The following is a 19,838-nucleotide window of genomic DNA, read 5'->3' on the forward strand; positions in this document are numbered from 1 at the left end:
AAATCGCTATGTAGAGCCATAGTAGAGCAGCTGGTAGTATGAGGAATAACGGCGTCATGGAATATGATTATGCTAGGCGAGTTTTTGCTTGGCGTAATGAATCAGGAATCACAGGCACTCTCTCCATGCCAAAAATAAACCAACTTGGCTAATTAGGATGGAACAAAATATAACAAATAGTATAACAAATCTAGATAGATTATATCTTATTTCAACCTAGGTTAATTTAATTTTAGTACGGAAGAAGTAATAGACAATTATAGTAGACTAGGTAGCAGTGCTTCCATAGACTTGGAAAACAATCCAGTCCACCGGCTAGCCAAGATTCTAATTCTATAGATATGATCCTGGCTTGACCTGGACTTGTTCCTAGTCTATATATATGTCTTCTAGTAGACACATCTCTTATTACTCACGAGGAGATTCCATTTTTCTTACTTGTGGTCTAGAAATGAGACAATAATATTGTACAACTAGTATATATATTTTTAATAATAAAATTTATATCGATCTTTTCTTTGAAGAAATCTACCAATTATTACATAGTTTACAGGTGAAAGACCACGACTTATAACATCATAACTTAATTGAAAAAACTATTTAGAACACCAACCTAAAGATAGAACAACTTCTATCTATGATTAGCGATGAATTACATAACCGTTGTTTCGCAACGGCTTGTAAATTAGTCTGTCTTCCTCAAAAGAGAAAATGGCATCTCCGAAACCCCTTTTATATTCGTATATGTCATTAAACAGTGTAATTTTTTTAATTTTATAAATCTCGTTGCAATATAACTGTACCAATATCCTTAAAAAATATAATTATACACATAAACCCCTTAAATACTTATATTATTTACAAATCTAAACCTTTTCGGTCAAGCTATTCTCTTATTCTTATTGACGTGGTAGGGCAACATTTGCCACGCCGTTTAAACAGATACTTCAAGCATTTTGCCACAAGTAGGTGACAAAATCACAGTTACCATGCCATGAATTAGTGGTGGTGCCACAGTATCTTATCGTACCAAGACTACACTAAATTCAGGTCGAAATTGATACGCTTTTATTTTGATGTTTGCCGTTACACTTGTCCAACTATTATTTTGATGTTTACGTAGATTTCTAGAGAGTATCGATCAATGAGGTTGACTGTCTTCAAATGGACTTCCGGATTCCGATCCTCCTCATATATATATATAAGAAAAAAAAAATGGACGAGACGTGTTCTCTGGCTGATATCAACTTGGATTCTTTCGACTTGTCACCTAGAACACAGGGAACATATATGCCATTGCTTTGTACTATTGTTTCACACAGAAGATGCAAACAGCTCTTTCGTAATCACGACGACTTATTACTGACTTATCATCGCCTGAATGGTGACGCTCAGCTCGGCATAACCAATACAGGTCCATTAGAATTCAGTCTGCGTCCAGTGGGTACAAGTCTTTATCTCCATTACCTATTGCTACCGATTGAATCACCACCTTTAAGGCTTTAACCGCAAAACCATGTATAATGCCTTCCATATCTTTAAAAACGGGTGCAAATGAACTTCTCCAACGGTTTTGGAAGTGGTTTCTGCTGACGTGGCAGGTTGACTTATTTGACTAGTTGAGTCAGCAGATGGGACCCACATGTTAGTGAAACATGTAATCCTCCTCTATCATCCCTCCCCCCTCTCTCCTCTTTTCCCCAATGTCATCGAGCAAGGCTGCAACGGCAATGGCTACCGACGACGAAGGCAACACCAATGGTTAGTGGCCATCGATCAAGGCAGTCAGCGGTCGACCAAGAGGCGAGGGAGCTGGTGAACTTAAGCTTGCAATCTCATCCGTGGTAAGGAGGCGGTTGTGGCCGGAGGCAATGGCGGTCAGCGGTGGTGGTAGAGGAGAGGGAGCCAATGAGCTCGATGCGCCATCTCGTCCGTCGTCTTCCTCCCCAGATGCGTTGTGCTCTAGGAAGCAACTGACCACGACGGCAATCACTAGAAGACTGCAATGGCACGTTGTTCCCTCAGCCTCGATTCCTTTCTCGTCCAGCAGCGCCACGCTTAGCGGCACCGTGGCTGCCGGAGCTTGCTGGGATGGAGACAGAAGGGGAGCTTGTTCAACGGAGGCGCCGACGGACCCTAACAGGTTGAGTGTGGCACTTGCCAACAGTGACACGCGGTTGATGATCCCTACAGTGTAAACGAGAGAACACTGCAAGAACAAGATAAGATGCAATCTAAATATCACGAATAGGGGTAATTAAGCACAAAGAAATAGTTGTGATTGAAGCGGTAGATCTAATTGGGGCTCTGAATCTATAGTCGCGGATTAATCGAGCGAGTAGTAGAGACAAGGTGAATAGCACTTGGCAAAATTCAACTAAACAAAACCTAATTGTTTTAGTGGGTGTACATAAACATTTATAGAAGAATATAGGGTTAAGTGCAGATTCATGGTGGTGGAGGGAGACACTTCAAAGATGGGCCTAGTCTATTACAAGGCCCAATTTCGGTTTCTGCAACAACACAATCTAAGTAAGATAGAACTCCATCTTTGTGGGTTCATTGTTTAGTATTCAAACTAAGTGCTCTAGTCTAGGACTATGGATAAAGAAGAAAGTTCTTGCGCAAGTATTGGAGTAGTAATTAACAACTTAGACGTAGTGTATAGATTAGAGATTACCTTTGTCTGTTGTGTATACCACAGATTCGTCAGATGTAGATGACAGGTGATGACAACCCTGAATCCCGTCCTAATAATCCTTCATGTTCAGATACATCATAGATCTACGGCCGGAACCACGCTAGCAGACCAGCAGGGGTTAGTGCCCGAAGCAACAGATAGCAAATTATTGTTTAACTTAGCTTAGATAGTTAAAACAAATAGAAAGTCCTCTCTGGCCTAGCTAGTCTACCAATAGTTGTTGTCCTTGGATAGTCTTAGCCTTAGATTTACTCACGTTCTCTGTGTTCGATATCAAGTGCTACAGCGGTATTCCATATACTTACGAGTTTATCTGGGATCGTAAGAAATACCAACAATCAGTTCGAGACTTCTAGGGGTGTGGAAGGGTCTAGTTTTCATAGAAGTTTCATAAAGGACCTTCATGATCTTTTTTGCCATTTGAGCCATCCGATGGTTCAGATTGGCAGGTGATAATATCGAACGGTTTAAATTTTCTTCATGACGTGGACACGTAATTTTGCGAGAAAGGACTCTCCTTTCACTTATTTGGATGAGCTTAACCGGTGTAAAGAGGAAGTTTGAGACAAGTAGCAGTCCACTCCTGGAAAAAGGCACATAGAGGTCGACACTATAGGTGCCGAAAGTGCTAAAACCGTCACTTATAAACCTTTTCCCACCTCTACGGGGTGCTAAAAAAAATGACACATTTACGGCTTATTGCATATTATTCCTGATTTTAAATCAGAGTAGATTTTCGTGATGTGATTTCTAACTATATTTTTTCTAATCCTTTTTTCTTCCTTAAATCTTTTACTTTCAGTCAGTTAATGAAAAAGTAAGAAAATAAGAAAGGATAATTTTTTTTAAGAAACCCGACTCTTTAATATGTTATATGTGCCATTTAATAAAAAACCGGGTGTTGGTCTTTTCAGAAAAACCAGCACCGCTAAAATTGACTCGAGCTGGTGACCTTCCGTCCTTATCGTCTCCTCTTCCTCGTCTTTCTCTTACGTCCTTATCCTCTCCTTCCATCTCAACCATGAGTGAGGGTCTTACTGACATATGGACCCCACAGACCCTTGAGCCTGCATGTTTGTGAGTAGTACTGCATGTGCAGTACCGCAGGGGATTTGAATTGCTCAACCACCACACCCTCTCCGCTCTCTGTCTCGGCTCTCTCGCTACTAGAGATGGGAAGGCTCCCGTGTGTCGTAAACACACGGTAACAGGCAAAAAAACACATGGTAACAGTGTTACCGAGTACCAGTACACGGTAACGGACACACGGCGGCTTCATCGGTTTACCATGCGCACTTCCCGAGGGTTTTGCGATTTTGCGCACGGGATGGCCAGAACTATACCGTGTGTACCGAAACACACGGTAACGTTCCCGGGTGTACGTGGACTCACGGTAACAGACCTTTTAACGGAATAAAACGGAACAGTGATTTACCGTGTTTCCAGAACACCCGGTAACATTTGGCATTATTCAGTAGATTTTTTCCCCTGCTAATTACCACGTGTTACTATTAGCATTTCCATCATAACCATAATACCATCGAGCTCATAAGATCATTGCGCATCCAAAAATTATAGATTTCACAAAATGTAGGTTTCAATGCACAAGCAATTTACAATATTCAGTACAATTGAGAGACAAGTCCACACTACAATTTTTTATACATTTGTCCGATATCTAGCTATATATCTAGGAGCTACTTGTTACATCTCTTTATCGAGCAGCTGCACAAACATATTTTTGACTTGTCTATAAATTATCTGCAAGCACAGAAGAGTACATCACACCTATTAACTTATTTAGTTGATTAACTAGCAACAGCTTATTTAGTTGACTGATGGTACAGAGCCTGGAGTTCATACTTGAATATATCTGCAATTGTGACAAACTGGTAAGAAAAGAGACCAAGACATGCAAAAAGTTGTACGATTGAAGCAAAATTAATATCAAAATGTAACTATTACTTACTTAAAAAAAAAAGGTAACTATTACATGCTAACTAAACTAAAACATAGCACTGTGACAACTAAGACCAGATGCTCAATTTGTAAACTTTCAACCAGATCTGTCAATATCTAAAATATGGTTAAGAACGATCGACAATATAACTTGAGCAGTTTTTCAGTTGATAAAATGTGGAGTTGGCCGTATTTTATTCTCGGTATTGAAGCATACTACTTGGGGCTTTAACCATGAAGTATAATTCTTTTCAACTCTTTTCAGAAAGTCCTAGATGAAGCAATGGATTGTAACACAAATAATAACTCAGACATAACCTTTACAATTTAGATACAATTTAGATTGAAACTTCTAAATATACAGTAGGGAGAAAAATAAGTGATGGCAACATTTATCGCAATCATTGTAGCAAGATTTTCCCAAAAAACTGGCAAATGTTATAGATGAAAGTAAATACCTTTCTGATCAGCCCCACTGCTGGTACGCATATTGCTTGTCACCAGTGTATATATATATTCCAACAAAAAAGTGTTCCTCATCGTTGTCATCTTCATCAGTTCTACCAAAACAGAAAATAAAAAGAAATTGTAGAAGAAATCAAATGAGTCTTCTTCATCATCACTTAATTATTGCCATCACAATACAGACCATCAGCAAGCACATATGGGCACACCAGATACCAAAAGAAATATATATTTCAGCAAGAGTACAAGTGTCACATGCAAACCGATTGGGTAAACAACCTGATAATCTAAAAACACTTCGTCCATGTGTCTATTGCTAAATGCCTATAGGAGATTATGAAATAAATTTATTCCCAAAAGCTGCATTTAAGTGCTACATATATTAGGTGTCTACTTTGCGTCTTTGCGTGCACACCTCTTGATAAAATCTGCTACACTAATCAGTAAGATAAACTTTGAGTGCATATTTCACTGGTTCCAAGTTCTATCAGACTTGGCATATAAGCGCACATGACCAGATGCAAATAACCTACATTTTGGTTCTTTGTTTCTTTCAAGAATCAAGAACTCAGATCTACTAGAGCACTAAATTAAGAACTCTATTACGGTCCTGCTCGGACAACAGATATCCATACCTTTACTACACCAAGGTGAGCTTAGCGCTCTCCACTCGCCCTAGGCGGGGGAAGACGAAGCTACCGCGAGATGGGGATGAGGGCACAGATCCAGTCTCCTCTTCTGCCATTCCTCGTCTCCAGACGGACGGATCCGCTGGCGGGAAGGCTTGGGTTGCCGGATCTAGCGGCCATGGCCTCCTCCCCGGCAGATCTGGTCGCAGGAGCGGAGGAGATGCGGCGGCCGAGAAAGGCTCGAATGGGTGGTGGTATGAAGGAGGAAGGAGAGTGGCGCCAGTGGATCGATGAGGGAGGAGGCGGAGCACAAGTGCGGCGAGGGGAGGAGGGGCGGCGTACAGATGCGGTGAGGAGCAGGAGCGGAAGAGGCGGCGGGGAGGGGTGCGAGAGAGAGATAGAGAGGTGGGAGAGGTGGATCGATCCATCTATGTGGGTTGTGCGTGGTCTTAGGGTTAGATTTTTTTTTGTTTTCCTTTTTTTTTTCTCAACTGAAATTATCTTGAACTGTGGCTTAGTATCGGACATGTGGGCCACCACTCAATGGTTCCAGTACTTCCCGTGTGTGCTGAAACAAAATAAACACGGGAACCTTCCTTTCCGTTTGCCGCTACCAAATTTCCGTTCACACGAACAACAAAATCCCCTTTGCGCCAAACGGACCTGCACGTGCACAAACGGAAGGCATCATGTTACCGAGTTCCCTATGTACAAACACGGTATATTCTAGAGTTCCCGTGAGTCTGACTTCAGCACACGGTATGTTTCAGGTGTTACCGGGTGTATGTTGATACCCACGGTAAGTTACCGTGTATTTAGAGAAACGCACGGTAACACCAGTTAGCACACGGGAGCCTTCCCATCTCTAGTAGCTCCATCGATCCTACCGACCTGGCATCAGTGCCCTCCCATCCGGCGGGAAGGCGGTGGCCACGGCTGGCGGCAGCAGGATGGAGGTGGCGGCAGGGGCAGGCGGCAGCAGAAACGCGCCACGTCGCCGTCCTTGGGTGCGCGGACGGGCTCCCGCTATCCGCCACCCGAGCCGCTCCGCGAACCGCAGCATCCTCGCCTTTTGCTCCTTCGTGAATTTGGTCCGCGCGTCCGCCGCCTCTCCCGCCGGAGCCGCCGTGCCCGCCGCTGCCGTCGATTACTCCGCTACCCACCGCCGCCATGTGCATGTATCCCGGCAGCCCGCCTCCACTGGGGGACGACAGCATTGGTGCATGTGGAGACGCCCCGGCACGCCTGCGGAGACGGTGGCGGCGGTGGCGCGGCCATCAAGGAAGTCCTTCCGGTGGAAGTTGCGGTGGCAGCCGCACGCCGCGCAGAGCAGGCCATCGTTGGGGGTGTACTCACAGCAGCCGGCGTTCGCGTATGTCCCCAGCTTCGCTGCGTGGCTGCGCGTGCACTCCCTGTACACCTCCTGAGGCCGCTCCTGCTGCTGCTCCATTGCTCCCTGATTGCTTGCTTGTTCCTCCTCTCTATCTCGATCTGTCTCTTCCTCTCTCTGATCGATCTACTTCTACTGCAGCTGCGATGTGGCGTGGTGAGCAGCAGCAGCTTCGGTCCATTCTTAGTAAATTTACTGTTCTTAGTGATTTCGAATGTTCTTGTGTTCTTGGATGGTCGGGGCAGAGGAGAGCTGCTCGATGCATCGGCTCGACATCGAGCCGGCTTTTTTTTTTATTTGTGGAACCTTAAAAGTTGCCGGTTCTAAACCGGCACCGGAATTTTGGCACATATTTCCTCTCCACATCAGTGCCGCCTTCTTGGTGCCGATTGAGAAATCCGATACCTTTGTGGCACTACAACACATCTGACCTTCTATGTAAATTCTTATGACATCGGACTTATTCGTCATTACAATATTTCATTTTATGACGTTTAGTAGGTGGCAGTGTGGCTTAGTGACGAAAATGAGATGTTCGTCATAGAAATCAAGGAAAAATCTTCCTAAACTAGTCTAATGGCGTATCGTGATGATTATTATATTGTCATATGAGGTCAACCGACCAACGACATAATTTTACGGCAATGTTAGTTCGTCACAAGTGTTATTTGTTTAAAACAATTTCAAAACAAGAGTGTTTGAACTGGCCTAGCGATGTTCACATTTAAAAATTACTTTTTTTTAGAATTTAAAACAACGTGCAAATCAAATAAACTAATGAAATAAACAAGCGAATACAATTTCTGAATAAATCATGGTGTGAGTTATTTGTTACTCCCTCTGTCCCACAATATAAGGGATTTTGAGTTTTCGATTGCAACGTTTGACCACTTGTCTTATTCAAATTTTTTTTTTGCAAATATAAAAAACAAAAAGTTGTGCTTAAAGTACTGTAGATAATAAAGTAAGTCACAAATAAAATAAATAATAATTTCTAAAAAATTTGAATAAAACAAGTGGTCAAACTTTTTAAGCAAAAACTCAAAATCCCTTATATTATGGGACGGAGGGAGTACAATTTTTCCTGAACTAAAGTACTTTACAAAATTTTCTTGGAATTTTTGGAGCTACCATGTTGATTTTAATAATAGAAGTATTATTTTTAGTAATTAGTTTAAACACAAAAGCAATGCAAATTACTCAATCGGTGTTGGACTGATTTCAGCCCAATCCTACTGCTTTGAGCCAACACCCGCAGGACCAGCTCATAGTGGCTTCAATTCAACTTATCAAAATCAAATCTTATAACATATAAAAACGGGGGAGTAGCGTGTTAACTTGCGACCACTCTTTTCTAGCCTTAGATTGCATTCATTGCCATTGAAAAACTTGTACGGCTTAAACTGATATATCTAAGAAAGGTAAACAATTATTAAACCTATATATATACATATAAAACTACCACCACTAGCTGTTTTATTACAATTTTGCTGATTATAAGTTAAAAATACACTAAAATGCTACTATAATGTATCACATGTTTTTTACACAACTACACGACGGACCGTTCTTCCACCTCTAAAGTGGGGAATAACACAAATATAACACAAACTTGCATGGTTCAATATAACAAACAAATGACTTATGATCATCTCGCAAATTCTATGCTCAGCACGGCTTTCTTCTCGAGGCTAAAAGTCCCACTGGTTCTGCTATTACCATACCATGTGGACACTGTGCTCCCCATCTCCATAAAACTCAGATCCTCAAGCAGCAATGGCTGTTGTGGGCATCGCTGCACTTCCTCAGCTAGTGCTAGCTGCCGAAGCTCCGCCGCCACTAGTGACATTGGCGGCCTCGTTGCACCTGGAACAATCAAGCATTGACTTGCTAGAGCAGCAGTATGTTGGATCACTCTCATGCTATCTTCATCAACTATATCATTGTCAAGGATGTCAACAAGCGTGCCATCCATCATAGCCTCCTGAAACAATGAGGTCAAGCTCTTCCTTTCTTTGGACAGCGGTCTCTTACCAGTTAGAAGCTCAAGTAAAATGACACCAAAGCTATATATGTCGTTGTTGGCTGTGAGCTGGTACTCAAATAGATAGTCCGGGTCAATATAACCTGGCGTGCCTTTGGCCACAGCCTGGGCTTTCTCATCAATGGTCGAACAACCAAAGTCAGACACCTTCGCAACTAATCCCTCTGCGAGAAGGATGTTGGCCGGCTTCACATCACCATGGAGAATCGGATGAGGCAACGAGTGGAGATGCGCAAGCGCCTCGGCAGATTCTGCAGCAATCCTTAGGCGGGTTCCTAGTGTGATATGAAACCTCCTGCTCCGATGGAGGTCTAGCAACTCCTCCAGTGTTTTATTCGGCACAAATTCATAGATAAGCGTGGGTGCCTCAAACTGTAGACAAGAGCCGAGCAGCTTCACAATGTTGGGATGGTTAACACGACAAAGTATGACTAGCTCCCGCACAAAGTCCATCTTCCTACTCTCGTCGATCTCATTATTGCATCTTTTTATTGCCACAGCAGCTCCATCTAAGAACCCCCTATAAACTGTTCCTTGCCCCCCTCTCCCGACAATGCACGCCTTGTCAAAGTTTTTTGTTGCTGCCTCGATCTGTCCACTGGTATATAGATTGAACGTGATGTTACCCTCTGCTCTGATCATTTCTTGCAATATCTGTCCTCCGTTCTGTTGAAAATATTCATCGGTCTTCCTTAATAGAGCTTGCTTTTTTATGTTTCGTTTGTGCCGTATCACTTCCCATCCAAGGAAGCCAAATAGGCCAAGCAATACACAGCCAACAGCTCCTATAAAAAAACTAATATTAGTGACTGGAAGAAGGCCGTTTAAGTGAGGGTTTTAACACCAATGTACTTTGACAATGATGCCTGCATCATTTTGATCATAAGATGTTGGGGTTGCAAAATATAGTTGGAATATGTGCGTACCAGTTGTCAGTTTTGCTCGTGGTGTGAAGTACTCCTTTTGGCATCCTCCGGGAATAGATGCATTTCCTTGGCTACCCGCACGACAGAAACAATCAAACCCGCCGGGTTTATTGTTGCATTCTCCATAGCAAGAATAATTCTCAGGGTTTTCACACTCATTGATATCTAAAATCAAATGTAAAGGTTGTTAAAACATAATGTTACATCTCAAAAAAAAATATTACATGAAGGTACATAAACAACAAAGGTAAATATGATGAACATGTGTTAAACTTTTGAAAAATTGATCATCAAATTTTGTATGTTATAGAATGAGTTGATGAATTATTTTAAGTTTATGATAATCTCCGTATACCTTTTTTTTTAAATAATTGTACAGTAGGTTATTGATGGCCAATGTTTCAAATATTAGACTAAACTTTATCATAAACACTAAATATTTTTGACCGGAAAGAGTACTTGATATCTGAAAGTGCCTATAGCAAAGGTCGTTAGTCACGAGCTAAGAATTACCACCAACAAACGTGAGTTAGAGCAAATGCCATTGCAAGCGATTTTCTTTTATTTTTGCTACCGGTGTAGTATTCCTTTATTACGTAAAAAAAAGTCCATTTACCACTAAAAGTATAAATAAGCCTTGGAAGTACTTCATACATTCTAGGGGTAACATGGATATTTCGTATGAATTTAAGGGAGGGCATGTGACGAAAGGCTAACAGCGATGGCAAAAGGAAAGAAATGTGCTCGTGCAATTGTCTGTGGCAATTCGTAGAACTGATCATGAATTTCTCTTATATTCTGCTAACCTACAACCACCACCACCACCACCATAAAAGCACCAAAGGAATTGGATAAATACAATAGTTTAAAGAAAAAGTTGAATATATGGATAGATTTTTTTAAAAAATAGAAGTAATGAAAATGGTAGAAATTTTTTAAGGGGGGAAATAAAAAAATTGAAAAAAAAGTAATTTGGTGGGAAAGATTGAAAACAGTTGTAAAAACAGGAATATATGAAAGGGAGAAAACTGGTAATCTAAAAGTAAAGAACAAAACATGAGACACAAAGGTTGGGGTACGAGTATATCTTTCTTGCTTCATCGCTCAGAGTTGGGTACAATACGGTACCGTAGCTTCATATGCCCCCTCATTGTGAGCTAGTAATATAAGAGCAGGTTTAACAATACCGTCAACTTGCTAGCGGTAAAATATCACATCATTTATAGCCTGTTACTATAGTTTACCCGTACTACAATATATGGTCTTTATATTTTACGATCGTCAATAATGGAAACCATTGATATATATACTTCCTCTGTCATAATGTATAGCAACATAGAATAGGATGAGATCTATATATTGCTATATATTTTTAAAAAAATTATCATATATTGAGATTAGATTATTATATATCGAAACGGAAGGAATATTTTTTATTGATATGCGCTCTCTCTCTCTCTGCTATTCTTCTCTCCCTCTGTCCTTCTCTCCTCTAACACAGCAGGGAAGCCGACGTGGAGTTGTTATCACCGCTCCAGGTTGACCGATTGCACACATGCTCTAACAAAGCTAACAACCAATGAAGTCCATATTACGTATAGCGACTGAGTAGCTAGCTTGTGGATAATATGCTATATAGTCCTTCCGAGGCCCACCACTATCGATCCTCACCCCAATGAAGGCTCATTTTCTTTTTAAGTTAGCCCACACAGTTGCGCGTGCATCTTATTTAAACTGTCATAATTTTTGTTATTAGAATTTTAAATATTATGACTTTGTCTCTCAGTGAAAGAATTTGAAGGTTCCTTTGTAGCACATGATTCAAAATATATATAGGTCAGAAGTAGGTCAGAAATAACATGAATTTTAAAATTTGTGTAAAGCAGAGAACAAACGAATTTTGGATAGAGTACAGAAATAACATGAATTTTAAAATTTGTTAACCCACATAGATCAAATCATCATCTATCATTGCATAAATAAACTGCAGATAACCAAACAACTTTTGCAGTAGCAGCTTGATTGTCTCGATCCCATGTGAAGGAAAAAACATGCGCATGCATGTTATTTCTATTTTATTAATTTTATTGTTGTAGAGATATACTGCAAGTTTTTTATATGAGCCAATCTTTAGATGCACCGTGCATAGATACCTCGTAAGCAATATGATTTAGGGGTTAGTACAGAGTGGTAGGGAGAATATTCCTCGTAAGTTATAATTGATCAAGTATATTGTATACTACATATTTAGCGTTTTAGTAGCTAAGTAATAAATTTAAGGCTGAGTTCTAAAGAGATTATAGGATTGGCTACTCCCATTTATAGTGAGCACGTTCCCCCAACAGCAAAACTTGTAATATTTTATCTTTTTCTCATAATTTCTATGATTTTCTCTAATTTATTATAGTATCGTGTAATAGTTTAAGAGTGTTCGTAAGTTGTTTAATGGACTTAAACTTTTCTATGTTTTCTTGCATGTTATCGGTAGTATATGAATTTTTCCTTCATAATTACTATAATATATTCGAGCAAATCAAAGTATAAAATAGTGATACAATCAATAAGAATCCCAATCGCACACTATGAATTTCTTTTGAATCCCAAATATAGTTTTGAGCTGAATTCAAACATTTTAACAGTGTATTGGTTTTTGGATTTCACAAAGAAAACAAAACGAAACAGAGGAACATATGGCCTGCGTGGGTACGTACGTACTGTACTTATGTGCACCTAAAAGTGGGGACTTCTAAAGATAAATTTAATTGGTAGTTTTTTTAAGGTAGTTGTATGGATAAAACAATGGGTCTACCAAACTAAATGAAAACCAATGGTTAAATGCATTTTTTTCTTAGAATTTATGTGATTTATAACATTGCTACATGGCAGCTTAGAAGTGTTTGTATGGATGCTATGTGTGGTGTAGAAGTGTTTGTATAAAGTTTAATGGACTTTCAGTATATAATACGTAGATAGATACGTAGATTGTCAAGAATAGAAAGAATTAAACTGAGTATAAAACTAACATATATTTTTCAAAGGTTAATACATGCATGGATCCATGCATGCATGTAACCCTCCATGAAGACACCGACAGATGTAACCATGGAAGTCTATATTTAATTGGAGATATAAATCAAATGTTTTCAAAATTTTATTATCCTTTAGCTCTCAACAAACTTACGATGGTGCATATCAATGCTTGAGCAGTGAGCAGATTGCCGGATTAGTCCTTTTATATATGCCAGCTAGCTGTGATTTTTTTGTTTTTCCCTTTTTTATTTCGATCCTTTTTGGATGGATCGTACTTAATATTAATTGGCTAATAGGCCGGGCTGGTTTTTTCATATCTTAGCTATGAATTTTTCTTTTTAATCTGTGTTTTTTTAATCTTTTTTATTTCAATCTTTTTTCGGATGGATACTACTTACGTATTTTCTCTCGTATAGAAATGGCAGATTAAAAGTGAGAATGAGAAATAATATTTTAATAGATCTAATAAGAAACAGATCCATGGTTTAAGTGAAAATTAAGGGAGTATATGTTATTAATTTTTGCTATTTGCAGGAGTTTTTGTCAAACGATGTATTTCTTTTATATCAGACCACATGGCTAATATATTTAAATAGAATATGTTGTAAACAATATAATTATTTAGTTATCTATTTTTTAAGATAATATTTTTTATGTAGATAATTAGAACATGGAAGGAATGAAGAAAAGAGAGGATGTGAGAGGGAGGAACGTACGTACACAGGCCCATGAAGGAGGGGAGTGAGAGAGGATTTTTGGCAGAAGGGTTTTTGGTTTTTTTATTTAAAATGGAATTAATGGTGTAAAATAATGGGCCCGCTGTATTAAGTGAGAATCAAGGGTTAGATATTTTGCTTTTTTTTTATTGAAGTTGTTGGATTTCTCTAATTTATTAGAGTGCCAAGTGACAGTTTGGGAGCGTTAGTAGCGGCTTGGGAGCGTTTGTAGGATGCTTAATGGAATTTGTAGTATAAAGGCTTATTAAAAAGAGGTTGCGCGTCCTCTTTTTGTGTGCAATAACCCAGCCATAAATCAGTTGATGCCTTTTCTTAAAAAAAAACAACTCACACTATTGCGACATTTCTATTGATAAAGCAGAAACAAAATACAAGTCCATAGTCTATAGTCACCACTGGAGAACGTATATTTGGCCGGATGACAAAATTCACATTAGTCCCGGTTCGAATAGGAACCGGAACTAAAGAAGATCTTTTCCCTGGTTGAAAAGCCCAAAGCAATATCAACCAGACTAAAGATTATTTTTAGTCCCGATTCAAAAAATGTCTGGCCCCCTAGTAACTTTAGTCCCGGACGGTATTACCAACCTGGCAAAAAATCGACGTGTCGTATATAATCCCTCGCACTTATCCTCTCCTGCTCGATCGGATCGCAAACTCCTCCATCCTCATATTTTTTTCCTCCTCTCTCCTCTCTCTCTGTCTCGCACTTATCTCTAGCGCACACGCCAGCGACTCCTCTCTCCCTCTCGCACTTATCTCTAGCAGGCGGCGCTTCCCGTCCGCTGGATCCGGCGGGAGGGGAGGCGGCAAGCTGCGACGCACAAGGAGGCGGCCGGCGGCGGCGCCGCCCTCCTCGTGGTCACCGACTCCTCTCTCGATCTCTCTGACATCTCCCCCCCCCCTCTCTCTCTCCCTCTCCGTGCCACCGTGCCGACAACGGGTCTCGCCTCTCCGACTCTTCTCTCGATCTCTCCGACCGCTCCCTCTCTCTCCCTCTCTCTCCCTCTCCGTGCCACCATCCTGATGACGGGAGAAGGCATTGCAGGGTGATGGGGCTGGCGGCGGAGAGCCGAGCACCCTGGGAGGCTGGTGTCGCGACGTCGCGGCGGCTTGGGTGGAGCAGATCAGCAAGGACCAGCGGGGAAGGCATGGGGAGGAGCTTGAGGCGGCGGCGACAGAAGGGAAGCCGGTGGATGCCGTGGCGGAGAACGGCGGGCGCTCGTCGTTAGGGAGAGGACGACACCAGGATGGCACCGACACTGTGATGTTCTTTTTTTTTTTTGGAGAATTTTGTGATGTACTCGAATTTGATTTGTGAATTTGTGATGTCAAAAATAATATGTTCATTTGATATGTGACATCAATTGATGTGGGGATTTGGGGATGTCAGCAGCAACTCGATCTGGGGAAATCTATATATGCAAGCAACAAAAAGCAATGAAAAAAAAAACATTTAGTCCCGGTTATTACAACTGCATTAGTCCTGGATTGGGCGTCCCAGTTTACAACCCGGGATAAAAGGGGTTTCAAACCGGGACTAAAGACTCTAGCAGTGAGGACTCTAGCAGTGAGTCCTAGGAGACTATAGTCAGGAAAAAGAAAAAAATACAGCCACACCACGTGTCTACGTCTGATCCTGCTACTAAAAACGGAGCAAGCACACGACACCCGTGTTAAAATCAGTTAATGATTGTGTTTGTCCAGACTCATAATACTAATACTAAGATATATCATATATAATAAATAATATGTTTTAATTCCGTAACATTGACTCATGTTTATAGGTCGATTATGCCCTCTGATACGTAACAATGGACTCCCCCAATGTGCCGTGTTCTATATTTTTAACTCACGGTTCGATTTCTCCACACACTGGAGCTGCTCTAAGTAAAAAATTACCAAGTTTTGGTTGAAGAATGTAAAGTGAATGGCTTGAAAAAAACTGATACGAACAGTGTCATTCCAAAAATAAACGGTTGTTCTTTTAGACTACCGCAAAAGTATATGATGTAAAATGGATTTTTCTCTAAAATGAAAAGAACCCCTAAATTAATAGCAAAATTAGGTTGTAAAATATTCAAAATAAGAAGATCTATCTTATGTATATTTTTAAGATAACCGATATATGGGCCTATGCATCTGCGGTGCACACAGAGATTCTTGCTTTTTCTTTAATAAGTATATATGTTCGTCTTGAATTCACATTTAATAGTCACAACCTTAGATATTTCTTTGATATCAAAATAACTTGGTAAATAATGTCTGTTATATTAGACTGTAAGAAACTTCACCTTTGCAACTGCCGGGATCATCTGGCTTCAGGTAAGGATTTCCATGGAATCCTGTAGAGCAGTTACATCTATAGCCTAGTCCGTTGAGCGAGTCCACGCACTCACTGTTTTTGCTTATGCAGGCATAATTGGACTTCTCTTGCGCTACCTTGCAGGTCTCGTCGCCGATGGCCCAATCCACGAGCAACGGTGCCTGCCCACCATAATGATCATAGAACGCTAAAGAAGTAGGGTAGTTCTTGGAGAAATTGAAGCTGGATGACTCCATGAGTGCCGCATAGCTACAACGACTCATGTTGTAGATCTCCGTGGTGTTGAAGTTCGAGTCAAATGTGACTTCGTAATACTGGAGCCCCTTGGGGATAGTTGTCTGGCAGCATCCTATGCCCGAGCATGCACCGTCAGTTATGCTTGAGAGGTCACCTTGCCGGCATGTAGCCACACACCCGGTTGTTAACCTGCCGGTTGCATCCAAATCGTCGATGTAAGCAAGCGTTTGGCACCCAATGGCCGTAAACTTGTTGCCATTGTCGGAGAACCTAAACGGTGTATTCGTCAAGTCCAACGACCATTCCGAGCCATCCATCTGGCCAGAAGTGTTGTAGCAATAGTAGGAGATGTCCATCCTCATGCGTGCCTGGCCTTCTAGCAGCGAGATGCTGAGTATCTCCACCTCATTGTAATATAGCTTGTCATGTCCTGTGGTGTTGCAGGTGAGGTTGAAACCGGGCAAGGCGCAGGCAGGCTCAAGGCCAAAAGGGTAAGGGATCTTCACGCCGCCGCAACTTCTATTGCAGTTGGACGGCAGATCACCTGCCGATACCACTGTGCAGAGCCACGGTAGAACAGCTAGTACTATGTGGAATGGAGACATGGACGATTTGAGTTTTATGGTTGGTGTTGTGTTCTAGGCCTTGATTATTGCTTCACCTACCTACCTGTAAGGAGGTAAGATATATATATAGCAGTCGCTACTTCTTCCATGGACGTAGGAGAAACGAGCTTGTACTCCAGCTAAAATGATTTTAATTTTTACAAACCCTGCCTTGACTTGGACTTGTTCTAAGTCTTCGTCTTCACATAGGGATAGCTTAGCGCCCGGAGTCGATATTCCTATTTGTGATCTAGACAACTGTAACTGTACACCCAGCATGTTGTTGTCATGTGGTGGTACATTGATTCATGCACATATGGTTGTAATATGTGGACAAAAAATTTAAATATTGATAAGAACTGACTAATTCAACAGCCAAAAAAGTAATTAATGTGGGCTTTGGAAAGATTAACTCGATCGTAATTTGATGTATCAAGGTAACCTCCAAGAAAATGAAATGAAAGCTATCGGCCACGATGCTGCTTCATGTGCGGTTCCGTCAATATATATACTCCCATTTTTAACTGGCGTCCGAGAATTAATCTATGACGTTCATAGCTTTGAAATTATAAAACATTCATTTTCGAAAATTGTACCAGTAGATTTGTTTTTAGAAATATTTTCATCATATTACAACTTCATTAGAATATCTTGATATGAAGTCATGCAATACAAAGTCAACCACACGTCGAACGCTCTAATAAGTTAAAAATGTCTAGAACAAATTAAAAGAACGTAGGTATTAGTACATGAAAAATCATTTGACTAGAGTAAATATATCCTGAGGCCTTATGGGAGTGTCGCAACGACCTCTTCCACCAATCGACATCTTGACTGAGCCCTAAGAAATTAAACCTGGCTTCCGCACCCTTTGAAAAATTTGGTAAAATATAGAACACATTATGGAGAAATGGCAAGTTGCATTACAGATTATTAATAAGACATATAAATAATGGATAGTAAAATTGGCATCTTTGGCATTCAACTCTATTTGTCACAGGCCAATTATATCTCAGATAATATGATAAAACTATTTTAAAATTACAAATAATTCCAAATTTAAGGTCCAGTATCATAAACTTACAGATTTAAAATCAAATTTACCACATAACTATATATTTAAGATGGATTATCATAAAACTATAGATTAGGTAACAAATTTATTATAAAACTATAGATTTACTGACAATTTAATCATAAAACTACAAAGTGTATAGCTCCAACATAGCCCTAAATTTAAATTTATAATTTAATAAAAAAAATTGGCGCTAAATTTTATTTATTTTATGGTTTGGCTAAAGTATACGTAGTTTTATGAAATTTACTCTATAACTTATTTTTTCATAGCCAAATTTTCCATAGGTTAATCATTTTTTGAGAGTTTTAATAGAAATAAAATATTGAGGTCACAAATGATTGTGATTTTTTTTTAATAATGGAATAACATTCCGGCCTTTGCCCAACGAGCTACAGCCAATTATTACAAAGTCCACTCATGAACAAACTAAGCACACACTGACATAACATAAGCTAAACACAAACTAATAAAGACCAACACAAGATTACTGAATTCTATTTGAGAATCTACATCCGAAGTTGACGAAAAGATGCATATAATTGCCGACTCAAGTTTATGACATGCATCATTTATTAGATTGATATCATCATTTTGCCTTTGAAGTTGAGCCTAACCCCGAAGCCAATATGTTGCCCTGAAAAATACCTGCAAATAAGATTTTGATGATGTTTTATGAAAAACCATATCATTCCTACTAAGCCAAAGAGCCCCAACATATGGCGGATAAGAAAGTATGCAGAGAAATATTAAGATTGTTGTACAAACTTGAGTCCTAAAAATGTCTATACTTTTGGAACAGAAGGAGTAGGTTATAAAAAATCCACAAAGCAATTGAAAATTTTGTACGATCTTTTTTAAATCATTTACTAGTTTTAAATTTGAGAGTAATTTTCTCTGCCTCATGCCACACCAGTGTTATGTGACTTTTTAAATATATTTTCTAAACATTTGTAATAAATTTATAATGATATACAATTAAATAAAAACATATCTTTTGCCCACACAGCTCATCTAGACGCGATGCACCGACCATGTTGTCATTGCAGAATTTTATAGCTAGCCGTGCCCCCGGCCCTGCGGATGTTGTGGAATGTAATTTCTTTGACGGTTGGTGACACAGTACGCAGAAAGTTAATTCCTGTTGGTGAAACGACAGAAAATTAGACATGGAAACCTGAGGTTTATCGGTTAATTTTTCCCTGCAAGTGACCCGATAGATATTCCCTTCACGAAATTTTCTGTGGGATTTTTCTGATGGGAACCTATTTTTTGATGGTAAATCATTTTTTGACAGCATGTCTAGTTTGTGTTTCCATGCAACCCTAACAATTGGTTTTCTTAAAGCAAAATTACTCTTATAACTTATGGACAAGATTCAGAAGTGTACGGTTTGCCAAGTTTAATTTGTGATCCTGCAGTGCACAATTGTTTCGATGTTTATATATGTTGATATTTTAGGCAGTATGAGGCTGAGTTCGGCAATGGCTTAAACAGAGATGAAAATTCTGTTATTTTTCACACAAACGTTCTCAAACTGCTAAGTTCTATATAAACCCTTAATTAATCATATTAAACGTTCTCAAACAGAGATGAAAATTTGTTTTAAAACAATCATATTAATATATTTTTCAAGTTAAAAATATTTAACACTGAATTAATCATGTGTTAATAGTTCACCTCGTTTTGCACATGCACGCTCTCCAAATTGCTA

General features: G+C 39.8%; 1 protein-coding gene, 1 long non-coding RNA gene and 1 pseudogene across 2 annotated transcripts; all 3 read right to left on the minus strand.

Annotated features, from left to right (window-relative positions):
- Window positions 1–4,265: 4,265 nt before the first annotated feature.
- Window positions 4,266–6,209, minus strand: LOC127771158 (uncharacterized). The gene is made up of 3 exons (XR_008017103.1): window positions 5,761–6,209; window positions 5,119–5,220; window positions 4,266–4,574 (listed from the first exon to the last, which is right to left on the minus strand). It is a non-coding gene; the product is annotated as an uncharacterized LOC127771158 (long non-coding RNA).
- Window positions 6,210–6,651: 442 nt separating this feature from the next.
- Window positions 6,652–7,204, minus strand: LOC127770808 (zinc-finger homeodomain protein 11-like; annotated as a pseudogene).
- Window positions 7,205–8,601: 1,397 nt separating this feature from the next.
- LOC127771156 (wall-associated receptor kinase 2-like) lies at window positions 8,602–17,093 on the minus strand. Its single transcript, XM_052296995.1, has 3 exons — window positions 16,176–17,093; window positions 10,115–10,279; window positions 8,602–9,973 (listed from the first exon to the last, which is right to left on the minus strand). Exons 1-3 carry the CDS (start codon window positions 17,047–17,049, stop codon window positions 8,793–8,795), a joined length of 2,220 nt encoding a protein of 739 aa, XP_052152955.1. The 5' UTR covers window positions 17,050–17,093; the 3' UTR covers window positions 8,602–8,792.
- Window positions 17,094–19,838: the final 2,745 nt, after the last annotated feature.

Source organism: Oryza glaberrima, chromosome 4 (assembly GCF_000147395.1).
Source record: "Oryza glaberrima chromosome 4, OglaRS2, whole genome shotgun sequence".
In the NCBI taxonomy this organism is placed as follows: domain Eukaryota; kingdom Viridiplantae; phylum Streptophyta; class Magnoliopsida; order Poales; family Poaceae; genus Oryza; species Oryza glaberrima.

Coding starts and splice junctions, on each gene's coding strand:
- LOC127771156 (XM_052296995.1), bottom strand. CDS start 17,049: ATGTCTCCATTCCACATAGTACTAGCTGTTCTACCGTGGCTCTGCACA. Junction 10,280..16,175: donor TGATCCCGGCAGTTGCAAAG/GTGAAGTTTCTT, acceptor ATTTGATTTTAG/ATATCAATGAGTGTGAAAAC. Junction 9,974..10,114: donor ACGAGCAAAACTGACAACTG/GTACGCACATAT, acceptor GTTTTTTTATAG/GAGCTGTTGGCTGTGTATTG.